Source organism: Somniosus microcephalus, chromosome 4, assembly GCF_052327205.1.
Source record: "Somniosus microcephalus isolate GS21.2 chromosome 4, FLI_Smic_1.0, whole genome shotgun sequence".
Taxonomy (NCBI): domain Eukaryota; kingdom Metazoa; phylum Chordata; class Chondrichthyes; order Squaliformes; family Somniosidae; genus Somniosus; species Somniosus microcephalus.
In genome coordinates this window covers 279999287-280023498 of record NC_140990.1, presented here as the reverse complement: position 1 = coordinate 280023498, position 24212 = coordinate 279999287, and the positions used below count along the sequence as shown (strand labels likewise).

General features: G+C 42.6%; 1 protein-coding gene across 4 annotated transcripts in view; it reads left to right on the top strand.

Moving 5' to 3' along the window:
• The window catches only part of LOC147120503 (protein mono-ADP-ribosyltransferase PARP14-like), a 163956-nt gene that overhangs the window by 49370 nt on the left and 90374 nt on the right, over positions 1-24212 (top strand). For 2 of the 4 annotated variants that reach the window (XM_085986520.1, XM_085986523.1), the window contains exons 10-15: positions 2425-2577; positions 3002-3079; positions 6976-7152; positions 11965-12171; positions 12254-12883; positions 13647-13909. The exons of 1 other annotated variant lie outside the window; for it this stretch is intronic. In XM_085986520.1, coding sequence (XP_085842646.1) covers positions 2425-2577; positions 3002-3079; positions 6976-7152; positions 11965-12171; positions 12254-12883; positions 13647-13819 — 1418 coding nt within the window. In that variant the 3' untranslated portion in view covers positions 13820-13909. Of the gene's footprint in view, positions 1-2424; positions 2578-3001; positions 3080-6975; positions 7153-11964; positions 12172-12253; positions 12884-13646; positions 13911-24212 lie in introns of those variants that run through there. One more of the 4 variants, XM_085986522.1, reaches the window with a different exon arrangement.

The window sequence follows — 24212 nt, the reverse complement described above, 5'->3', positions numbered from 1 at the left end:
GTTATATTGCATCTGCCATGCTTCTGCCCAATCACCCAACCTGTCCAAATCATCCTGTAGTTCCTCAGCATCCTCCTCACAGCACACACGCCCACCCAGCTGTGTGTCGTCTGCAAATTTGGAGATATTACATCTAGTTCCCTTGTCTAGATCATCATTAATATATATTGTGAATAGCTGGGTCCAAGGACCGATCCCTGCGGTACCCCACTAGTCACTGCCTGCCACTCGGAAAAGACCTGTTTATTCCAACTCTTTGCTTTCTGTCTGCCAACCAGTTCTCTATCCAAGTCAATACCTTGCCCCCAATCCCATGTGCCTTAACTTTACATGCTAATCTCTTATGCGGGACCTTATCGAAAGCCTTCTGAAAGTCCAAATACACCACATCCACTTGTTCTCCCTTATCTATTTTACCAGTTACATCCTCAAAAAATTCCAGTAGATTAGTCAAGCACGATTTACCTTTTGTAAATCCATGTTGACTTTGTCCAATCCTGTCACTGTTTTCCAAGTGCTCTGCTATTACATCTTTTATAATGGACTCTAGCATTTTCCCCACTACCGATGTCAGGCTTACCAGTCTGTAATTCCCCATTTTCGCTCTACCACCTTTTTTGAATAGTGGGGTGCACCAGGTTGGCACCATCCCACACCAGCACCATAAAGCATCCCTACAAAGTCCAAGCCATTCCTTTCACATTCATCACCATTGGGTGGGTGGGGGGGGGGGCGAGGGGGAACGTTATGTCTCACCATTCACTGGAACTCAATAAGACATTTTCAAAGGTGCACACAAATCTGTCCAAGAAGGCAAAGTGGTGACAATAAGGATTTCGATGCTTGACAACAGATTAACATACACTTTACACGAACATTGGATAAAGCACACAAGTGCCTACCCTTCTGTATTGTTAGTTTGAATGAGTGGACAAGGATGAGGGTGAGTATGACGGGTGGCTAGTGAGATGGGGGAGTGATAATGTAGATAGAGAGAGATGGGTGGAGGTAAAAAGGAAGTTGGTATGAGTAGGGAGTGCAGGAGTAGGGTAGGGAAGGCAGAGTGATAGGGATGTGATGAGTGACACAGGAGGATGAGGTTGAGTGTGGCTTTGCACCACTACAGCCTGGTCGGACAGATGGCATCCTTGCTTGTGTCCTCCTGTGCAATGTGCAACCAGGCTGCGTTGGATCCTGGGTAGGTGTTTTCCACCCATTGGAAGGGAAGAGAACCTCCCTCCGTGATGTGACTCCCCCCATAAACATATGGAGGGAGTCCAGGCAGATCCTGGGTGCAGCCGTGCACCTTTGTGCAGTACTTGTCAGTGTTTGCAGCACCTCAATGCTGCAGAACACTGACAGCAGAGCTGTCAAAATCAATTTGGACATGGCCCCTATAAGGAAACCGGCTGATGATGTGTCATCAAATGACATCATCAGACCTGCTTCCTATTAATTGGCCGGGAACCTTGCAGGGCGGGCTTAACAAGCCCCATCATCATAAATTCTTGTTGGAGGCCAGGATCGAGACAGATGCCAGGTCCCCACATGCCACAGATATCGCCCGCCCCGGATCTGCCGAGGTTGGAAAAATCCAGCCCCAACAGTTTTTATCCCCCCCCCCCCCACAAATGTATAGCCTGACGAACCTCTCAAGGGCTCATGGATATTCTCTATTCAGGTACACTGCCCCCAGTATTTCACAGCCCATCCCATCCAGCTGTGGCTTAATGTCCTGAGCAAAACAATCACGGTACAATTCCCGCAAGCCACTGCGTGTCCCAGCCTTCATCACACTGCATATGCAGAGAGCTTGATTGAACTGTGAGACTGGTGCAGCACAACCAAGCAAGCAGAGAACAAGTCTCAGAAGCCACAATGTAGCCGAGGCCCCACACTTTCCTGATCGTTCTTGGCCTCAACATTGACCTGGAGTGCCACCGGCTCCCAAGCCCATTTCCCCAGTGTTTGGTCCTGCTTGGCCTATTCATCCATGTGCCAATCCTGCTGCTCTTCCTGCCAGTATGAAGTCCCATCTGCTGCTCTTCTGTCCTTAATTCCAGACCATCCAGTATCCCTGCCTCAGCATCATCCCCCACTCCAGTCCTGTTCTGATGACAGACCCCGCAGTCCTTCAAGAACTAGAAATATACAAGTTGATGTATGAGTCAGTTCTGTTTTTTCCAATGGTGTTTAATCATCAAAGGGGGAAATCCTATTGCTTGGACATGGAGTAAAACAGCAAGGTGTCTGAGAGTAAGCATTTATGTTTATTTGATTGGTTATAGATTCTTAGTATTTTTCCATCTATGAGTCTGCATGTTTTGTTGCCTATTTCTAAGGAGTAATACTTCCCTTAGTAAAAGAGAAGAGCATCAGAAGTAATTTATAATAGCAAAACATTTTTGAAACTTTTTTTTGCAGGACCTTTGTTTGGAAGAATTTCTTCACCGACCGCAGATCATGCTGAAATACAAGTAGGACCAATTTTGTTGCAAGTAATAACAGGAGACATAACAAAGGAGACCACTGATGTCATTGTCAATTCAACAAATAACAATTTCACACTAAAATCAGGTATTTCAGCACAATGTTCAAAAATGATTTGGAGAAGCAGAATATAATTCCTAATCTTTAACTTATTTATGAATTTTATACACCAAAATATAACATAGCTGAGATAGTGTTTGACCAGTAAAGCTGTTACATATCCATTACATAATCTCAATATATTGCCCTACAAAGATAAAAAAGAGATACAATACAAACAAAGAAAAAAGATCTTGCATTTATGATACACCACCACCCTATTTACTATCAGAATTAATTTACTAGAGACACTTAATTTGGTTTAAACAAACAGACACCAACTTATATGCATTTTGTTTGGTAGTAACAAGTATGGTTGGTGAATTGGATAAATTAAAATCAGCAATTATATATTAAGGAATTAATCTATGCTCTTATAAATTAACCATTTCATTTGCACATTTAATTTCAGGTGTGTCCAAGGCGATTTTAGATGCTGCTGGTCAAACTGTAGCAGATGAATGTCAAGAACTAGGTATAGTTACTGCAGGTATTTGTTTTGCTGCCTTATTACCAGCACTATACCATGTAATTTATACCTGTATATATTAAGCTCTGTTTTCTGGTTAACAAACTTCCGTACTAAAACTTAAACATTGATTTTTATACTAGATTATCAAGCAATGCGAAAAGGCAGAAACAGGAACTGTCTGATTATCGAGAAAGTGTTGATGCAAAAGGGATTCTTGGTGGGTCAGAGAGGAGGTTGACAGACAGGAACATGGTGGAAGGTTGGCACCTGATGTTCCAAAATAGGGCAAGAGCAGTTTGGGTCACATTCACTTGGCCCATCCTCCTTGCAAGGCATCTACACCTTGCCCCAATACTGCCAGACTTTGGTCCTCCCAATGTTTCCAAATCGTACATCCCAGGCCCCCTCACCCAAGACTTCATTCCCCCTTCCCCCCCAATATTCCTCTCAGTGCTCAACCTTAGACCATAATACCAATGCTACCTGATTCCAGGAATTCCCCATAAGCTCCCAGACCCTGGGACCCCTCCCAAAATACTCCCAGGCCCCCTTTCCACTTGTTCCCAAATCCCAGGAATTGTCCCAGTTTTTCTAGAACACCCCCTTCTGCAGTGTTTTCCCCACCCCTCCCAGTGCTGATAACAACAATATGTGTTTCTATTGTGCCTTTAACATAGGAAAATTGTCCCAAGATGCTTCAAAGATGCATAATCAGAAAAAATGGACACAGAGCCAAAAAAAGAGATATTAGGAGGGGTGACCAAAACTTGGTCAAAGATGTGGGTTTTAAGGAGGGACTTAAAGGAGGAGAGTGGTGGAGGGGTTTAGAGAGGTAATTACACAGGGCCTGTATGACCGAACACATAGCTACAAATGGTGAGGTGAAGGGAGTGAAGGATGTACAAGAGACAAGAATTGGAGAAACGCAGAGTTCTGGGAGGGTTGTAGGGCTGGAGGATGTTACAGAGATAGGGAGGGGTGAGGTCATGAAGGGGTTAAAACATGAGGATGAGAATTTTACTAATTGAAAATAAGCAGACAGAATAGAGCAATCAATAAAAGAAAAAAAGCAAGAAGGTAAAGGTAGTCTGGAGGACGAGTTCATGGAATGCATTTGGGACAGTTTCCTAGAACAATACATCATGGAACCAACCAGTGAATAGGCCATTTTAGATCTTGTATTGCGTAATGAGACAGGGTTAATTAGCAATCTCGTAATAAAGTATCCTCTGGGGCAGAGTGATCATAATATGATAGAATTTCACATTAAGTTTGAGAGTGACTTGCCAGAGTCTGAAACTAGAGTCTTAAACTTAAATAAAGCCAATTATATAGGTATGAGGGCCGAGTTAGCTAAGGTAGATTGGAAAAAGAGCTTAAAAGGTATGGCGGTAGATAAGCAGTGGCTGGCATTTAAAGAAATATTTCATAATTCTAAACAAAAATACATTCTATTGAGAAACAAAAACTCCATGTAAAAAGTGATCCATCCATGGCTAACTAAAGAAGTTAAGGATAGCATTAGATTGAATGAAGAAGCTTATAATGTTGCGAAGAATAATGATAAGCCTGAGGATTGGGAGAGTTTCAGAAACCAACAAAGGATGAGCAAAAAATTGATAAGAAGGGAAAAAATAGAATGAGAGAAAACTAGCAAGAAATATAAAAGCACATTGTAAGGGCTTCTACAAGGAAAACTAGCAAGAAATATAAAAACACATTGTAAGAGCTTCTACAAGTATGTAAAAAGGAAGAGAGTAGCAAAAGTAAACATTGGTCCCTTAAAGGCTGAGACAGGAGAAATTATTATGGGGAATAAGGAAATGGCAGAAACATTAAACAAATATTTTGTATCTGTCTTCACTGTAGAAGACACAAAAAGCATACCAAAAATGGTGGGGAACCAAGGGTCTAATGAGGGTGAGGAACTTAACATAATTAATGTAAGTAGAGAAAAAGTACTGGAGAAACTATTGGAACTAAAAGCCGACAAATCGCCTAGACCTGACAGCCTACATCCTAGGGTTCGAAAAGAGGTGGCTGCAGAGATAGTGGATGCATTGGTTTTGATCTTCCAAAATTCCCTAGATTCTAGAATGGTCCCAGCGGATTGGAAGGTAGCAAATATAACACCGCTATTCAAGAAAGGAGGAAGAGAGAAAACAGGGAACTACAGGCCAGTTAGCCTGACATCAGTCGTTAGGAAAATGCTGGTATCCATTGTTAAGGAAGTGGTATCAGGGCACTTAGAAAAATCATAACATGATTAGACAGAGCTAACATGGTTTTATGAAAGGGAAATTGTGTTTGACAAATTTATTAGAGTTTTTTTGAGGATGTAACCAGCAGGGTAGATAAAGGGGAACCAGTGGATGTACAGGAAACTTTCGATTTACCGGCACCTAAATAACCGGAAATCTCGGTTAACCGGCAAAATTCAGGAGTAGGTTAAAGTAAGTTTTATTACTTGCCTTCCTCTATCTGTTGCTGTGCAAGGGTGTGGCTGCAGCTGTTGCTAAGCTACAGAGACGCTTGGAACTTGTGGCCATTGTTCTGAAGCTGTTGCTAAGCAACAGGGTTTGTTGCTTTATACGGAGCTCTCAGCTCCGTATCTTTTACTATAGCTTTCGGTTATCCGGAATTTTTGATGAACCGGCACCACGTCGGTCCCGTTGGTGCCGGATAAAAAAAAGTTTCCTGTAGTATATTTGGATTTCCAAAAGGCATTCGATAGTTTCAGGCCCAAGTTTCTCATCTCAAACTGAATGTGAAATTGTATCATGTTATGCTCACTCTTCCCTAGAGGATACTTTACTATGAAATCATAAATTAATCCTGTCTCATTGTCAGTAATCTGAGGAGCTAGTACTAAAAATAAGGTTTGTAACTTATTTTTTTTCAATTACATAAATCACCAATGTTGCTCTTACTGCCTTTTGTGTGTTTGAAATTTCTCCAATAACATTTCCCGATGGAGCCCTATCCATTTTTCATATTCCTGGGACTTGAGTGTATGGTATTTCCCACAACTATCACTGTGTCACTTTCACCTACCCTGAATGAAGAGGCTTAACCAGGTGGCAGACCATAAAGCCTAGAACGCACCAGTATTGCTCTACGTGCTATAACTCCCAGAATTCATATTAAGGCTGCCTCCTTTCTGAGTTCAATGAACACTAGTACATTTTGGAGGAGGGAGCACTCTCTGAGGTACCTGTGAGGAAAAACAATGTAACTAACTATATGGTAGGGTTTTAATTTATAAAATAATGCAAATACGGTATACGTTATTGATGAACTAAGTTTGCCATTCTCACCAGCTTCAGGTCCCAGATATTTCTGCTTCCAGTTGCCAGATAACAAGAAACCAAACCCATTCCGTCCTTGCTTCAACTCAGCCTTCATGTCGTGCTGCATCTCCATTCAATATACACTTTGTCATGAATTTTATCATTCATGAAGAAATGACTCATGAAATAACACTGGGCAGCCAGCTGGTGGAGCCGTCCAAGGAGTATAAATACTCGGGCGTGGGCCCAGCTTGCCCAGGACGTTTTTGTAACCAGGAACTAGTGATGTAACTAGAATCTCAGTTGATTAAAGCCTTGTTTTATACTCAACCAAGTGCTTAGTGAGTTTTCTTACGTTACACTTCACCAAACTCCTTTGCGCTTTATCTTTATGTTGCAATTCCCCTACCTGTGCTCCGTTCCCTGTCTGACTGATCCACTCCCCGGCCTGTGTCTGAGTTACCTGTGAGCAGTGCCATGGAAGATTATAAAAACTGTCTTCATAAAAAGCAATTAAAATATAAACTTGCACTATTAATTGCAGAACTGTTATTTCTACTATTATTTCTATTTTACAAAGAGCATACAAAAATTAGATGAAGTATTTCTCTATTTATTTTGAAGGCTTACAGCCAAACAGTGGAATGATAATTACAAATCCAGGAAATCTACAGTGTCGAAATATAATTCACATGGTTGGACAAAGTGACCCAAATCAAATAAAAGCTGCTGTTGGTGGAGTTCTTCAGGCGTGTGAACAAAACAAACTCTCCTCAGTTGCTTTCCCTGCACTTGGAACAGGTTTGAATTTTGCCCAATTTTTTATTTGCTGATATTTTGTGTTTCATTATACATTAAAATAAGTAAAACCAAAAGAAGGTTAGTCTCTGGATTAGGGTTGGAGAATCTGGTATGCATAAGTTGTGTCTTTAATTTGATTAAGTGTTATGACTGTATGAGGGGTGGAGGAAGAGGAAGGAAAGCATCGGAGTAGTCACATCTGAAAGTGACAATGACATGTATGAAGGTTTCAGCAGTGAAGAGCTGAGGTCAGGGTGGAGGCTGCCAATGTTGAGATGGAAGTATGCAATCTTTGTAATAAGAAAGAAAGACTTACATTTATATAGCGCCTTTCATGACCACCGGACATCTCAAAGCGCTTTACAGCCAATGAAGTACTTTTGGAGTATAGTCACTGTTATAATGTGGGAAATGCAGCAGCCAATTTGCGCTCAGCAAGCTCCCACAAACAGCAACATAGAAACATAGAAGATAGGAGCAGGAGTAGGCCATTCGGCCCTTCGAGCCTGCTCCGCCATTCAATGAGATCATGGCTGATCATCCAAATTCAGTACCCTGTCCCTGCCTTCTCCCCATATCCCTTGATCCCTTTAGCCTCAAGAAATATATCCAACTCTTTCTTGAATATATATTTAATGAACTGGCCTCCACCGCCCTCTGTGGCAGAGAATTCCACAGGTTCACCACTCTCTGGGTGAAGAAATTCCTCCTCATTTCAGTCCTAAATGGCTTACCCCTTATCCTTAGACTATGACCCCTGGTTCTGGACTCCCCGGCCATCAGAAACATCCTTTCTGCATCTAGTCTGTCCAGACCTGACAGAATTTTATAGGTTTCGATGAGATCCCCTCTCAATCTTCTAAACTCCAGTGAGTATAAGCCCAATTGACACAATCTCTCCTCGTACGTCATTCCTGCCATCCCAGGTATCAGCCTGGTGAATCTTCGCTGCACTCCCTCCATGGCAAGAACGTCCTTCCTCAGGTAAGGTGACCAAAACTGCACACAATACTCAAGGTGCGGTCTCACCAAGGCCCTGTACAACTGCAGCAAGACATCCTTGTTCTTGTACTCGAACCCTCTCGCTACGAAGGCCAACATACCATTTGCCTTCTTAACCGCCTGCTGCACCTGCATGCTTACCTTCAGCGACTGGTGCACAAGAACACTCTAGGTCTCTAGCAATGTGATGATGACCAGATAAACTGTTTTTGTTATGTTGATTGAGGGATAAATATTGGCTAAGACACCGAGGATAACTCTCCTGGTCTTCTTCGAAATAGTGCCTGGGGATCTTTTATGTCCAGCTGAGAGAGCAGACAGGGGCCACGGTTTAATGTCTCATCTGAAAGACAGAACCACCAACAGTGCAGCACTCCCTCAGCACTGCACTGGAGTGTCAGCCTAGATTTATGTGTTCAAGACCCTGGAGTGGGACTTAAACCTTGAACTTGAATGGAAAGGATATCACGTTTGAAACTGAGCTTGGAATCAAACAGGACAGCGAGGTTACAAAATGTCTGGTTCAGCCTCAGACAGTGGCTGGGAGAGAGATGGAACTGGTGGCTGATGGAACTAACTAATACTATGCTGAAACATTTATGCTTAGAGTCGTCAGAATGTGATATACAGTTCTTGTAATAAGACTGGCCCTGATTGCACGATTTTTAATGAAACAGTGAAACTGTTAGCATGGAGAGGGGTTACATGTAGCTTAAACACACCTTCCTTCAGGTACATGATCAGTTCGGCATCGAGACAGCCAACGTTGGCAACAAGACATTCCATCCAAGGGGGAAAAAGTCTCAGCATCTAGTCCACCGTGTTTGAACGAGTAATAGTAACACCTTTGGGGAAAATGCACTGAGGTTCAATTTATAGTCAGTACTGAGTTAGCTGGTGTCAGCCAAGGTGACATTTGGGTTGCTTTTTTTCCAATTCGTTCACGGGATGTGGGCATCGCTGGCAAGGCCAACATTTATTGCCCATCCCTAATTGTCCTTGCTACAACCAGCCTCAGCGCTCCTGGGCTAGAGAGGGGACGAATTGTTTAGAGTTTCCACTCATGGCTGTTAACCAGCAACCCTTGCTGTAAAGTGCATTGTGTGGAGCTATGAGGTTCAGGTGTTATGTTTTCCACAGTTAAATAGCCTGCTAGTACTCACTGTCTGAGCCCACACATGAAGTATGGCCAATTAAGAGAGATACAATAGGGCTGCCTGTGTTTTAGGAACTGTACTTCAGGAAGAGCAATCAGCTGCAGGACAGGATGGAGATAATTGGGGAAAAATAACATTGTTACAAAAAATATGAGATTAAATGTTAGAAGGATAATTATAGTCACATGACTCCCAGATATCACAAGAATTCTCCCACCCCTCCTTCCCATCGCCCTCCCCAACCCACCAGCCATAACATTTTGTGTTCAGAGGTTCCTTTTTAAAAAAAAAGTTTTTTTTAAATGGCTAGGTTGCTTTCTGTGGCTGCAATGTTATATTTTTTTTTAATGCTATCAGAGCTAAGCAGTAAAGGCAATGGAGCTGTAAAGGTAAGGCAAGCCCAGATCTAGTAAAGTATTTGAAATATGTGGACAATGTTACTCTTACATGTGATCCTTGGTTTCTTCTAACTTATAAACATGAGCTGGATGCTGAAAGATGAAAGTGGGGGCTTATTAGCTTCCCAGATACCAAGAAGATGCTGATAATAGGAGGAATTGCAAGAAAGGAAGAAGGCAGAAAGTCAACATTGAGGGTGTGAAAGTGGAAAGTGAAGGGCATACATGAAAGAGAGAAATGACAACAGAAAACGCTGGAAAAACTCAGCAGGCCAGGGCAGAATCCGTGGAGAGAGAAACCGAGTCAACGTTTCAGGTCAAAGACCCTTCGTCAGAGGCCAGGGCAGAATCCGTGGAGAGAGAAACCGAGTCAACGTTTCAGGTCAAAGACCCTTCGTCAGAGGCCAGGGCAGAATCCGTGGAGAGAGAAACCGAGTCAACGTTTCAGGTCAAAGACCCTTCGTCAGAGGCCAGGGCAGAATCCGTGGAGAGAGAAACTGAGTTAACGTTTCAGGTCGAAGACCCTTCTTCAGAACTGGAAAAAAAGCAGGAAGAGGGATAGATTTTAAAGCAAGTGGGGGCTGGGAAAAGGGGGAGGGGATGAAAGAACAAAAGGGAAGGTCAGAGATAGGATAGAAAGCAGGAGATTAAGAGACATTGAGAGACATTAAGAGATATTCAAGGAACGAAGGATGGCTCTAGATGAAGTGTGAATGGCCCTGGCCGAATGAAGGACAGCTGCCATGTGGGAGGGAAGAACAAAGCCCAGACGAAAGTGTGGATTAAAAAAAAAGAAAAGGAAAATATATTTTATTTATATATATATATGTGTGATGGGGCCGAGGTTATGATCTGACATTGTTGAACTCTATGTTGAGTCCAGAGGGCTGTAAAGTGCCTAATCGAAAGATGTGGTGCTGTTCCTCGAGCTTACGCTGAGCTTCCGTGGAACAGTGCAAGAGGCCGAGGACGGTGAGGTCTGAGTGGGAGTGGGGCGGTGAATTACAGTGACAGGCCAGCGGGAGCTCGGGGTCCCCCTTACGGACTGAACGGAGGTGTTCCGCAAAGCGGTCACCCAATCTGCGTTTGGTCTCCCCAATGTAGAGGAGACCACACCGTGAGCAGCAAATACAGTATACTAAATTGCAGGAAGTACAAGTAAATCGCTGTTTCACCTGGAACGGGTGTTTGGGGCCCTGGACAGTGGGAAGGAGGGAGGTATAAGGGCATGTCTTGCATCTCCTGCGCTTGCACGGGAAGGTGCCGGGCGAAGGGGAAGGGGTGCTGCATGAAAGAGAGAACTTGCATTTTTATAGTACCTTATCACATACTCAGGATGTGCACTTTATAGCCAATAGGTTAATTTTCAAATGTAATCACCACAGTTATGTAGGCAGACACGGCAGCCATTTGCTCACAGTAAGGTCCCACAAACAGTAAATGAATGAATCACAACATAATCTCTTTTCTAGTTGAAGTAAGAATCTTGACCAGCAGTGTCAGCCTATATTACATGCACCACTTCTTAACACTTGAGTTTAGAGCACTACAAATTGAGCCAAGCTGTCAGGTGGTCTTGAAATCCATTTCTGTGGCTGCAAACATTTTTGTCAGGTAATAAAACCACTCTGTGATGTGAAAAAGACACGAGCTCATTGGCACTTCTGCAGATATTGAGAGCTGGACCCGAGCAAGGTTACAGGAGCAGAAGGTGGGTGAGGTTCACTGGCTTAACAAAGGCTTTGGCAGCTAGTTTTAGCTGTGCTGGTGTGATCTCATGCAGGAAGATGGTAAAGGCATATAAAAGAGTTTTTAAACTTAAAATGATGAAAAAAATTAAAGTTACAATGGGACTATTTAAGTAATGCAAAATAAAAAAGTTAAAAGAGTAGGTATAAAAGAAAGAAAAGAAGTTATGCAGAGCAGAAGTAAAATGTTAATCACTTTTATTTGGAATTAAAATGTTTTAGCTGTTTAGCATTAATACAGTAATGAAACTACTCCTGACATCTGAGTAGCATTATTATTGTAACTGGGAATTTTTTGGTGTCATGAGCCATGAACTGAAACGTTAAAAAAAATGGTTCGCAAAATGAATGTAGAAATCCCTGACCTGCCGTCAATTAAAGACCAACCTCGGGCACAGGAAGAACTGAGAGAAATTGGCTCCTTAGCTAATGGATTGTGTTAAAGGTGACCAGAAGGCCAGGTCATATATATCCATTTTAAACCTTTTTTTCCACCCCAATAAATAGGACAAGGACGGGCAAACCCTTCCCAAGTTGCTGATGCAATGATTGATTCAGTCGCTGAGTTTGTAAACAGAAAATCGCCAACTTCTTTGCAGAAGATTCGCATTGTCATTTTTCAACCTCAAATGTTAAATGAATTTCATACCAGTATGAAAAAACATGAAGGATCCAATCTTCCAGAAACAGAATCTTTCTGGAAAAAGACGAAGAGTAAGTATCAGAACATTTTACAAAGAAAAAAAATGATGAATTTATGTCTTGTTCTAATGGATAATATTTCTGATGCTCCTAGATGCATTTACAGCAGCGATTTTTGGGGATCAAAGTAAAGAGAATAAACAATTCTTCACTGAAGACCATGTTATATTCGAAGATGAGATTGAGCCAGCTCTATTTGAGATCTGTGGAAGCAACAGGCTCGCTGTAGAAAGCACTAAATCCTGGATAGAAAATGTAATTTTAAAGGAGCAGGATGACAAAGTTATTCGCAGTGACTACATATTTCAGTTTTCTGAAAAAGAGCACGAAGAATTAAACCATCTCCAGAAAAGTCTGCAAATCACAGTAGAGCTGGAACGTAAACGATCTGGGGCTCAGATCAAAGTTTGTGGTCTCGCTAAGGATGTTTTGACTGCCTATTCTAAAATTCAGGAAATGGTTAACAATGTCAGAGAAGAAGAATCTAGAAGAAGAGACGAGGAACTTATCAGCAATTTGGTGGAATGGCAGTTTGAACAAGGCACTCAGTTTGTATCATTTGACAGTGCTACAAACCTCAAACTGGAAAAGGCATTCATTGAAAACCAAACTGCAACTGTGATTGAAGTGCGGGGCAGAAAATATACTGTGGCGGTGGGGAAATATACTGCAATTGACAATCAAGGAAATACAATTAAACTGAAAAGGATTGTAAAACCAGAAGGTAAAGTTTTTCATGCTACATAATTTACACTGCTCATTTTTATTCAAAGGAGTATTTACACCTGCATTTGGTTGCAAGGGATGAAGTGGGTGGTACAGTGGATCAGGACACTCCTTTTGCCCTGTGGATGATGGCATGCAGAAAGAAACCTACATAAAGTTAGTTTGAGCAGTCTCAATTCAGTTTGAAGGGCACATTGGTTCACAGTACAAAACTGCCTATAATTTTGTCGTTAATTGGAACTAAACTGGCAAATTTTAGGGGCTAAAGATGGTTTGTGTGGTAAGTAGAAATAATCCAGTTGGTGTAGTAGGGTATTGCTCTCAGCTGGAGATGTTGGTTCAATGTATTAATTGAATACTTTTTAATTAAAATAAATTATTTTGCAAACCTTTTACTGTATTTGCCCAGACGAATGAGCTAAAAGATGTGTGTACTGTTTTTGATTGCAACATCTTGGACAAATGATTTGATTCATTTAGTAGAGGCCAGATTATTTCATGTGTTTATAAACAAATGGGACAACATTTTCCCCAAAGGCTTTTCTCATGAAGTCAGCATTGCTTTAAATCCGAGAAACTTTAATCTGTACCTGGCTTGTTTTATATCTAACCAGGTGGTACTTGATGATAACATTGGATGCTTAAAGTGAAAAAATATCCTTGCATTGATATTCATCTCTTTGATGAGCTAAAAAAAAAAATCAACTAGCATATGAACTATGATAAAAAAATACGATCTGATTAATTTGATATATTTTCAGGAATGTCACCCGACAGCATTCCAAGCCATTGGGATGACATGCAAAAATCACAGTACAGATCTGTTCAGCTTCAGCAGCAATCCACAGAATATCAGGATGTAGAGCAATCAGTAAAAACATCGCTGAATCAGCTTCAGATTGCGAAGGTATTTCAATATTTTAACTTTGGTTGATATATAATCCCCTATTCATGGCAACATAACATAACATAATGGAAAAGGACCAAACCTTCAATTAATACATGATTGTTTGGAAGTTGCATAACCTCCAAGTTTAGATAAATGTGACTGATATGTTTATGTAATGCAGTTCATCACATAGAAACATAGAAGATAGGAGCAGGAGTAGGCCATTCGGCCCTTCGAGCCTGCTCCGCCATTCAATGAGATCATGGCTGATCATCCAAATTCAGTACCCTGTCCCTGCCTTTTCCCCATATCCCTTGATCCCTTTAGCCTCAAGAAATATATCCAACTCTTTCTTGAATACATTTAATGAACTAGCCTCCACCGCCCTCTGTGGCAGAGAATTCTACAGGTTCACCACTCTCTGGGTGAAGAAATTCCTCCTCATTTCAGTCCTAAATAGCTTACCCCTTATCCTTAGACTATGACCCCTGGTTCTGGACTCCCCGGCCATCAGAAACATCCTTCCTGCATCTAGTCTGTCCAGACCTGACAGAATTTTATAGGTTTCGATGAGATCCCCTCTCAATCTTCTAGACTCCAGTGAGTATAAGCCCAATCGACACAATCTCTCCTCGTACGTCATTCCTGCCATCCCAGGTATCAGCCTGGTGAATCTTCGCTGCACTCCCTCCATGGCAAGAACGTCCTTCCTCAGGTAAGGTGACCAAAACTGCACACAATACTCAAGGTGCGGTCTCACCAAGGCCCTGTACAACTGTAGCAAGACATCCTTGTTCCTGTACTCGAACCCTCTTGCAACATACCATTTGCCTTCTTAACCGCCTGCTGCACCTGCATGCTTACCTTCAGCGACTGGTGCACAAGGACGCCCAGGTCTCTTTGCACTTCCCCTTCTCCCAATCTATTGCCATTCAAATAATAATCTGCCTTCCTGTTTTTGCCACCAAAGTGGATAACCTCACATTTATCCACCTGTTTGATTTGTGTTTTATTTATATCCCAGTGTAAAACAATTTGATAGAATGGTACATACACACTGGTTCCAAAGATCAGCAATAGTAAACTGTTAGCAGTTGACTAAAAACAACACTGTTAATATTAAAATATGTAGTAAATTGCGATCAAAGATTGGCAGGCAAAAGTATAATCGAGCAATGGGCTGCCTTTAATGAGGAGATGGTTCAGGTACATTCGATTTACATTCCCATGAGGGGGAAAGATAGGGCAACCAAAGCCAGAGCTCCCTGGATGACGAAAGAGATAGAGAGTAAGATGAAACAGAAAAAGAGTGCGTATGACAGATGTCTGGTTGCGAATACAAGTGAGAACCAGGCTGAATATAGAAAGTTCAGAGGGGAAGTGAAAAAGGAAATAAGAGGGGCAAAGAGATAATGAGAATAGACTGGCAGCTAACATGAAAGGGAATCCAAAAGTCTTCTACAGGCATATAAATAGTAAACGGGTAGTAAGAGGGGTGGGGCTGATTAGGGACCAAAAAGGAGAACTATGCATGGAGGCAGAGGGCATGCCTGAGGTATTAAATGAGCACTTTGCATCTGTCTTTACCAAGGGAGAAGATGCTGCCAAAGTCATCGTGAAGGAGCAGGTAGTTGAGATACTGGATGGGCTAAAAATTGATAAAGAGGAAGTACTTAAAGTTGATAAGTCACCAGGTCCGGATGGGATGCATTCTACGATGCTGAGGGAAGTTAAGGTGGAAATTGTGGAGGTACTGGCCATAATCTTCCAATCCTCCTTAGATATGGGGGTGTTGCCAGAGGACTGGAGAATTGCAAATGTTACACCCTTGTTCAAAAAAGGGTGTAAGGATAAACCCAGCAACTACAGGCCAGTCAGTTTAACCTCGGTGATGGGGAAGCTTTTAGAAACAACAAAATTAACAGTCACTTGGACAAGTGTGGATTAATTAAGGAAAGCCAGCACAACTTTGTTAAAGGTAAATTGTGTTCAACTAATTTGATTGAGTTTTTTGATGAGGGTAATGCAGTTGATGTGGTGTACATGGACTTCCAAAAGACGTTTGATAAAGTGCCACATAATAAGCTTGCCAGTAAAGTTGAAGCCCATGGAATAAAAAGGTACAGTCGCAGCATGGATACGAAATTGGCTAAGTGATAGGAAACAGAGAGTAGTGGTGAACGGTTGTTTTTCGGACTGGAGGAAGGTATACAGTGGTACTAGGACCACTGCTTTTCTTGAAATATATTAATGACTTGGACTTGAGTATACAGGGCACAATTTATAAATTTCAGTATAGTGAACAGTGAGGAGAATAGTGATAGACTTCAAGAGGACATAGACAGGCTGGTGTAATGGGCAGACATGTGGCAGATGAAATTTAATGCAGAAACGTGTGAAACGATACATTTTGGTAGGAAGAACGAGGAGAAGCAATATAAACTAAAGAGTACAATTTAAAGGGGGTGCAGGAACAGAGAGACCTAGGGGTATATGTGCACAAATCGTTGAAGGAGGCAGGGTCGGTTGAGAAAGCGGTTAAAAAAGCATACGGGATCCTGGGCTTTATAAATAGAGGCATGGGGGCGATTTTCTCACTGGAGGAGAGATGGAGGTGGGTTTCAGTTTGATGGGTTTGAAACTCGCCTCCACTGATGGGAAAATCACAAATTTTTGAAACCTATGATTGGCCACTTGATTTCAGAGGTGTGGGATGCCCTTGGTCAATTAGTGTTTTGGAACTGAAACTCGCCTCTGTTGACAGCACTTTTCCATTCTGATTTTATGGCTTCTTGCTCCCTTGGCTCATTCCACAGCATTTCTGTGACTCCTGCACCACCTCCAACATCTTTTGAGAAACTACTATGTCCAATTCCAAGGCAAGGGCCTACCCGAGGCTCTCGGATGAGGCGCTGCAAATGTTGTTGGAGGGGGTGACAGCTAGCATGGAGGTGCTCTTCCACTCATCTCGGAGGAAGAGGCCTGCCAAAGAAACCAAGGCTGTGTGGGTACAGCTGGCAAGGGATATAACCTCCAGATCTGTGTGCAGATTGGGAGACTGTTTCTGTTTATTGATGAAATGCCATCCCTGTTGGAAAGCATTAAAATGATTTGAAGCCAAAATGTTGGCGTTATGCCATCTGTTCTTTCGCCTTAGGTAGCTCCACATTGCGGGCACCGCCACACTTGCGTTGTCAGGTTGGTGGCCTGAGTGAAAGGAGGCCAGAGAGTCCATTGTCAATGATGTCCCAGGATGGAGCAAAGGACATGTGCCAACTTGGGCAACCTATGCAAATCTGGCCATGATGAGTTCATCCCTTGCAACCCAGGCTCTGACCTCCTCCTCCTCCAGATCCACCTCCTCCTCCTCATCCTCATCTGAGGTCCATGCAGAAAGAAAACGAATGGTTCCCATGCTGCTTGTAGATGCCTCCTTTGGGGAAGCGCTCATTGCAAGTGGGGAGAGGGTCTTCCACGGAGGTCCCACAGTTGACGGATTCAAGCTGCAGCACCTCCGACTTTGGAAGGCCTTCTAAAAGTGCTCAGAGACCTTTTAAAGCCAAGGTCTGGTACCTGTAAGTAATCCTTGCTGCAATAAACAATGTCTTGTTAGACCTGCAGCTGTGAGGAGGCCACCCACGAGTCAACCCGCCAGGTTTACCTGGCATGGTTCAGAAGGTGCGTGAAGCACGCTGAAATCGTCGAAAAATCACGAGGGCCTCTCAAAATAGGCTTAGAGAGACCCTTAATGAGCATTTAATGATGACAAGTATCGCTATGTCCAGCTGGAGGCGGGACCGTTTCCCGACCTCCAAAACCGGCACCGGCAAAATCCCGCGGAGGCGGGTTCCGAAACCGCCCTCATTGAATCTGATTTACCCGCCTCCTACGACGTCAGAAAATCGCCCCATAGAGTAAAAAGGCAAGGAAGTTATGATGAACCTTGATAAAACACTGGTTCTGCCACAACTGGAATATTGTGTCCATTTTTTTGGGCACTGCACTTTAGGAAGGATGTGAAGGCCTTAGAGAGGGTACAGAGAAGTTTTACAAGAATGCTTCCAGGGATGAGGGACTTCAGTTACATGGATAGACTGGAGAAGCTGGGGTTGTTCTCCTTGGAGCAGAGAGGGTTGAGAAGAGATTTGATAGAGGTGTTCAAATCATGAGGGGTCTAGACAGAATAGATAAAGAGAAACTGCTCCCATTGGCAGAAAGGTCGAGAACCAGAGGACACAGATTTAAGGTGATTGGCTGGAGAACCAAAGGTGACATGAGGAAAAACTTTTTACGCAGCAAGTGGTTAGGATCTGGAATGCTCTGCCTGAGAGGGTGGTGGAGGCAGATTCAATTGTGGCTTTCAAAAGGGAATTGGATAAGTACCGGAAGGAAAAAAATTGCAGGGCTACGGGGAAAGGGCAGGGGAGTGGGTCTAGCTGAAGTGCTCTTGCAGAGAGCCGGCAAAGGCTCGATAGGCCAAATGGCCTCCTGTGCTGTAACCATTCTATGATTCTATGTGGAGTTATCTCATAGGAACATATAAGACGCAGGAGTAGGTCATTTGGCCCCTCGAGCCTGCTCCGCCATTCAATAAGATCATGGTTGATCTGATCTTGGCCTCAACTCCATTTCCCTGCCAGCTCCCCATAACCCTTGACTCCCTTACCGTTCAAAAATCTGTCTATCTCCACCTTAAATATATTCAATGATCCAGCCTCCACATCTCCGGGGAAGAGAATTCCAAAGATTCACGACCCTCTGAGAGAAGAAGTTCCTCCTCATTTCCGATTTAAAAGGGTTTCACCATATTCTGAAATTATGCCCCCTAGTTCTAGATTCCCCCACGAGGGGAAACATCCTCACTCCGTCTACCCTGTCAAGCCCCGGCAGAATCTTATATGTTTCAATAAGATCCCCTCTCATTCTTCTAAACTCCAATAAGTATAGGCCCAACCTGCTCAACCTTTCTTCATAAGATAACCCCTTCATCTCCGGAATCAATCTCGTGAACCTTCTCTGAACTGCCTCCAATGCAAGTGTATCCTTCCTTAAATAAGGAGACCAAAATTGTACGCAGTACTCCAGGTGTGGTCTCACCAACGCCCTATACAGTTATAACAGGACTTCCTTACTTATATACTCCATTCCCTTTGCAATGAAGGCTAACATTCCATTTGCCTTCCTAATTACTTGCTGTACCTGCATGCTAACTTTGTGATTCATGTACAAGGACCCCCAGATCCCTCTGTACCTCAGCATTTTGTAATCTCTCCCCATTTAAATAATAATTTGCTATTTTATTTTTCCTACCAAAGTGGATAACCTCGCATTTTCCCACATTAAACTCCCATCTGCCAGATTTTTGCCCACTCACTTAGCCTATCTATATCCCTTTGGCGATTCTGTGCATACTCCACACAATTTCGCTTCCAACCTATCTTTGTATCATTAGCAAATTTGGCTACATGTTTATTTTAGAAACAGTGAATGAGAATTTATATAAAAATCTGCTTGACAATAAATTGCTTAGGAAATACAGGGGGTATTCTCCTCTGAGTCACTGCCCATTTTGGAGTGAATTTGGGGCAGTATAAAGAGCAGAATGTTTTTTTGAAGCTACCACCTCAAATTCACCCCCCAAAAAGCTGCAACTCCATTCTCCTCCCCCCAAAAATGTCCCTTTTAAGACCAACCAGAAGTGCCCATGTAAATTGAGTCAAGGGTGTGGCCTGCTACACATTTTCCTCCATTTCCGCCCCAAACCCGTGCTAAAGAATTAACACCGCTATAAATGTCCGTGAGCTGGCTACAACATGGAGGAGGCCATTTTGTGTGCTCGTACTGAAGATTTGTGTTTCTTTGTCTGCTTTGGTTTCTTTAAAATATTGTTTTGTCAAGATTTTTGCTGCTGATGCCCCAGAGCTCTACTCAAAGTACCGCTTAGTACTCTGGATCTATTTCCTAATGGAAATGCCTTTGTTTTTGTGTTATGAAGAGGAGTAGGATAAGGTGGTGTAAAAACATGATGAACATACCACATTCACATTTTTATTCTTAGCCTTTTTTTGTGTATAATCAAGCATTTTCCCCCAAAAGCAACTTCAGTCCAGATGAAGGGAAAGGGTTTGATGGGATATTGGAACAAGGTAGATAAATGTATCAAAATGATTTGCTCACATGGAGGGTTAATGTTGACACGATCTGGTTGGACCAAATGACCTGCTTCTGTGTTGTAACTTGTATGACATGCAAGAGGTCAGATTAGAGACTTTTATAGTCAGGCTTCACGAACGTATCTCTTCCTGAAGTATTCATACCCTCTCACCAGGGTCTACAGACTAAGAAGGTCTTATTTAGTTTTCAATGAATATCAATGCATCAGAAGGCTGCACATTAGCCCAGAAGGCTATTGGGGAAATACGTCAGCCGCTGACTGAAGACCCGCTGTCCATTTTCACCATGAGAATAGCATTGCTTGTAGCAGCCCAGGTCAACCATTGCCTTAAACTTCTTTGCATCTGGTCGTTCCAAGCAAAATCAGGTGACCTGTGCCGCATTAGCCAGTCAACAGCTCACCGCTGCATCAGGTAGGGCACTGATGGTCTCTTCGGGAGATCTGCACAATTTATTTCCTTCCCAATGGACCAGAGAAGCAGAGATAGAGAAAATTATCCAGTTCTACAGGCGAGCTGGTTTTCCCACAGGTGCAGGGTGCAATTAATGGCACTCATGTGCCACTCAAAGCTTTCTATGAAAATAACCACTCATTTATGAGTAGAAAGGGCTTCCATTGCATCAATGGGCAGCTTGTGTGCCCATTGATCCTCACATTCGCGAGCGTTAAGACCAGCCCACCACAAACCCGCATCCAGGCCACCAAGTCCAAAGCATTACTACCAGCAATATGGTGGAAAAGGAATTCATATATTTTCTAGATGTTTAATTAATTAATGATTCTAAGAAGAGCCAGAAAGCAAAAAACAGCAAATGCTGGAAAGCTGAAACAAAAACAGAAAATACTGGAAACACTCAGCAAATCAGATGGCATCTCTGGAGAAAGCAGATGAGTTAACATTTCAGGTGTTCACTTCTTTTGTAATAGAAGGGTCAAAAGATCAGGATAATGAAACAGTTTGGGTGGAGGTAAGGAATAATAAGGGGAAAAAAACACTAGTGGGCGTAGTCTATAGGCCTCCGAACAGTTGCAACTCTGTTGGACGGAGTATCAATCAGGAAATAGTTGAGGCTTGTAATAAGGGAACATCTATAATTATGGGGGATTTTAACTATCATATTAATTGGACAAATCAAATTGGGCAGGGCTGCCTTGAGGATGAGTTCATTGAGTGTATTAGGGATGGGTTTCTTGAGCAGTATGTAACTGAACCGACCAGGGGGCAAGCAACCTTAGATCTGGTCCTGTGTAACGAGACAGGATTAATTAAAAATGTCCTAGTAAAGGATCCCCTTGGGATGAGTGACCATAACATGGTTGAATTCCATATTCAATTAGAGGGTGAGAAGGTTGGATCTCAAACAAGCGTGCTAAGCTTGAATAAAGGAGACTATGAAGGTATGAGAGCGGAATTGAGTAGAGTGGATTGGGAAAATAAATTAAAGGGTAAGACGATACATGATCAGTGGTGTACATTTAAAGAGTTATTTTACAACTTCCAAAAAATATATATTCCACTGAGAAGAAAAGGGTGTAAAAGAAAAGACAGCCATCCGTGGCTAAGTAAAGAAATTAAGGGTAGTATTCGACTAAAAACAAGGGCATATAAGGTAGCCAAATCTAGTGGGAGGATAGAGGATTGGGAAAACTTTAAAAGACAGCAAAAAGTAACAAAAAGATTGATTAAGAAAGGGAAGATAGATTATGAAAGTAAATTAGCAAAAAATATAAAAACACATAGTAAGAGTTTTTATAGTTATATAAAAAGAAAAAGGGTGGCTAAAGTAAATGTTGGTCCCTTAGAGGATGAGACTGGGAAATTAATGGTGGGAAATATGGAGATGGCAAAAACACTGAATGAATATTTTGTATCAGTCTTTACAGTAGAAGACACTAAGAATATCCCAACACTGGACAAACAGGGGGCTATAGGGGGGGGGGGAGGAGCTAAACATGATCAAAATCACTAAGGAAGTGGTACTCGGTAAAATAATGGGACTCAAGGCGGATAAATCACCTGGACCTGATGGCTTACATCCTAGGGTCTTGAGGGAAGTGGCGGTAGGGATTGTGGATGCATTGGTAATAATTTTCCAAAACTCCCTGGAATCAGTAAAGGTCCCGGCAGACTGGAAAACTGCTAATGTAACGCCCTTATTTAAAAAGGGCAGTAGACAGAAGGCTGGAAACTATAGACCGGTTAGCCTAACATCTGTGGTAAGTAAAATATTGGCGTCCATTATTAAGGAGACAGTAACAGGACATTTGGATAATCATAATTTAATAGGACAAAGTCAACATGGTTTTATGAAGGGGAAGTCATGTTTGACAAATTTGCTGGAGTTCTTTGAGGAAGTAACATATAGGGTGGATAAAGGGGAACCAGTGGACGTAGTGTATTTAGACTTCCAAAAGGCATTTGACAAGGTGCCACACAAAAGATTATTGCTTAAGATAAAAAATCACGGGATTGGGGGTAATATTCTGGCATGGATAGAGGATTGGCTATCTAACAGAAAGCAGAGAGTTGGGATAAATGGTTCATTCTCGGACTGGCAATCAGTAACTAGTGGTGTTCCACAGGGGTCAGTGCTGGGTCCCCACATCTTTACAATCTATATTAACGATTTGGAGGAGGGGACCGAGTGTAACATATCAAAGTTTGCAGATGATACTAAGATGGGAGGGAAAGTAGTGAGTGAGGAGGACATAAAAAACCTGCAAGGGGACATAGACAGGCTAAGTAAGTGGGCAGAGATTTGGCAGATGGAATACAATACTGGAAAGTGTGAGGTTATGCACTTTGGCAGGAAAAATCGTAGAGCAAGTTATTATCTTAATGGCAAGAAACTGGAAAGTACTGAAGTACAAAGGGATCTGGGGGTCCTGGTGCACGAAACTCAAAAGGTTAGTATGCAGGTGCAGCAAGTGATTAAGAAGGCCAATGGAATGTTGGCTTTCATTGCTAGGGGGATAGAATATAAAAATAGGGAGGTATTGCTTCAGTTGTACAAGGTATTGGTGAGACCGCACCTGGAATACTGCATACAGTTTTGGTGTCCATACTTAAGAAAAGACATACTTGCTCTCGAGTCAGTACAAAGAAGGTTCACTCGGTTAATCCCGGGGATGAGGGGATGGACATATGAGGAGAGGTTGAGTAGATTGGGACTCTACTCATTGGAGTTCAGAAGAATAAGAGGCGATCTTATTGAAACATATAAGATTGTGAAGGGGTTGGATCGGGTAGATGCGGGGAGGATGTTCCCGATGATGGGTGAAACTAGAACTAGGGGGCATAGTCTTAGAATAAGGGGCTGCTCTTTCAAAACTGAGATGAGGAGGAACTACTTCACTCAGAGGGTGGTAGGTCCATGCAATATGCTGCCCCAAAAAGCTGTAGAAGCTACATTACATAAATTTAAAACAGAAATAGACAGTTTCCTAGAAGTAAAGGGAATAAAGGGTTATGGGGAACGGGCAGGAATTTGGACATGAGTCTAGGTTCGGATCGGTCATGGCCCTGTGGGTAGCAGAGCGGGCCCAGGGGCCATGTAGCCTGATCCTGCTCCTATTTCGTGTGTCTAATTCTGTTAGATTCAGGAGATGGTTCAGTGATAGTAGATTGGCGGCTAGGATCAGATCAGCCATGATCTTATTGAATGGCGGAGCAGGCTCGAGGGGCCGATTGGCCTACTCCTGCTCCTATTTCTTATGTTCTTAAGCCAACTTTGATCCTAAGTAATTTGAGTTTTATTTTAAACTTAAAGGCCTAGAAATTGGAACCTTTAGCACCGGCCATTAAGGCCGGTTTTGAAGAAAAAATGGCAGCTCCCTCGCTTCCGTCCACTTCCAGCGCAATATGCAGTGGCCACCATATTGCGCAGGTCGGCAGCGCCACCGTTGCCTGCGCTCGCCGCAGATATTTTAATGAACAAGAGCATATCGTCGATCGGTGTGCAATGCCAAATTGACACGTTAAGCGATTTTGGACGTCGCTGCCCCTCTTACCGCCCTCTCCAAAACATGCCCCTGCATGCAGCTGGGAAAAAGTGGCAGAGATCTTTGGATCTCCACCAAAGTCTTCAATAACTCTGCAGAGTATGTCCAGTCCAGTAAGATAGCTCATGGTGATTGCTGCAGAAACACATCAGCAGATTGAATGCCTGTTCTATACACATTAGATGTCAGCACTCAACTGGAACAGGTTAGTGAGCTCTGGTACGTAATGTGTACAGAACAGCATATGGTTACAAATAGTCT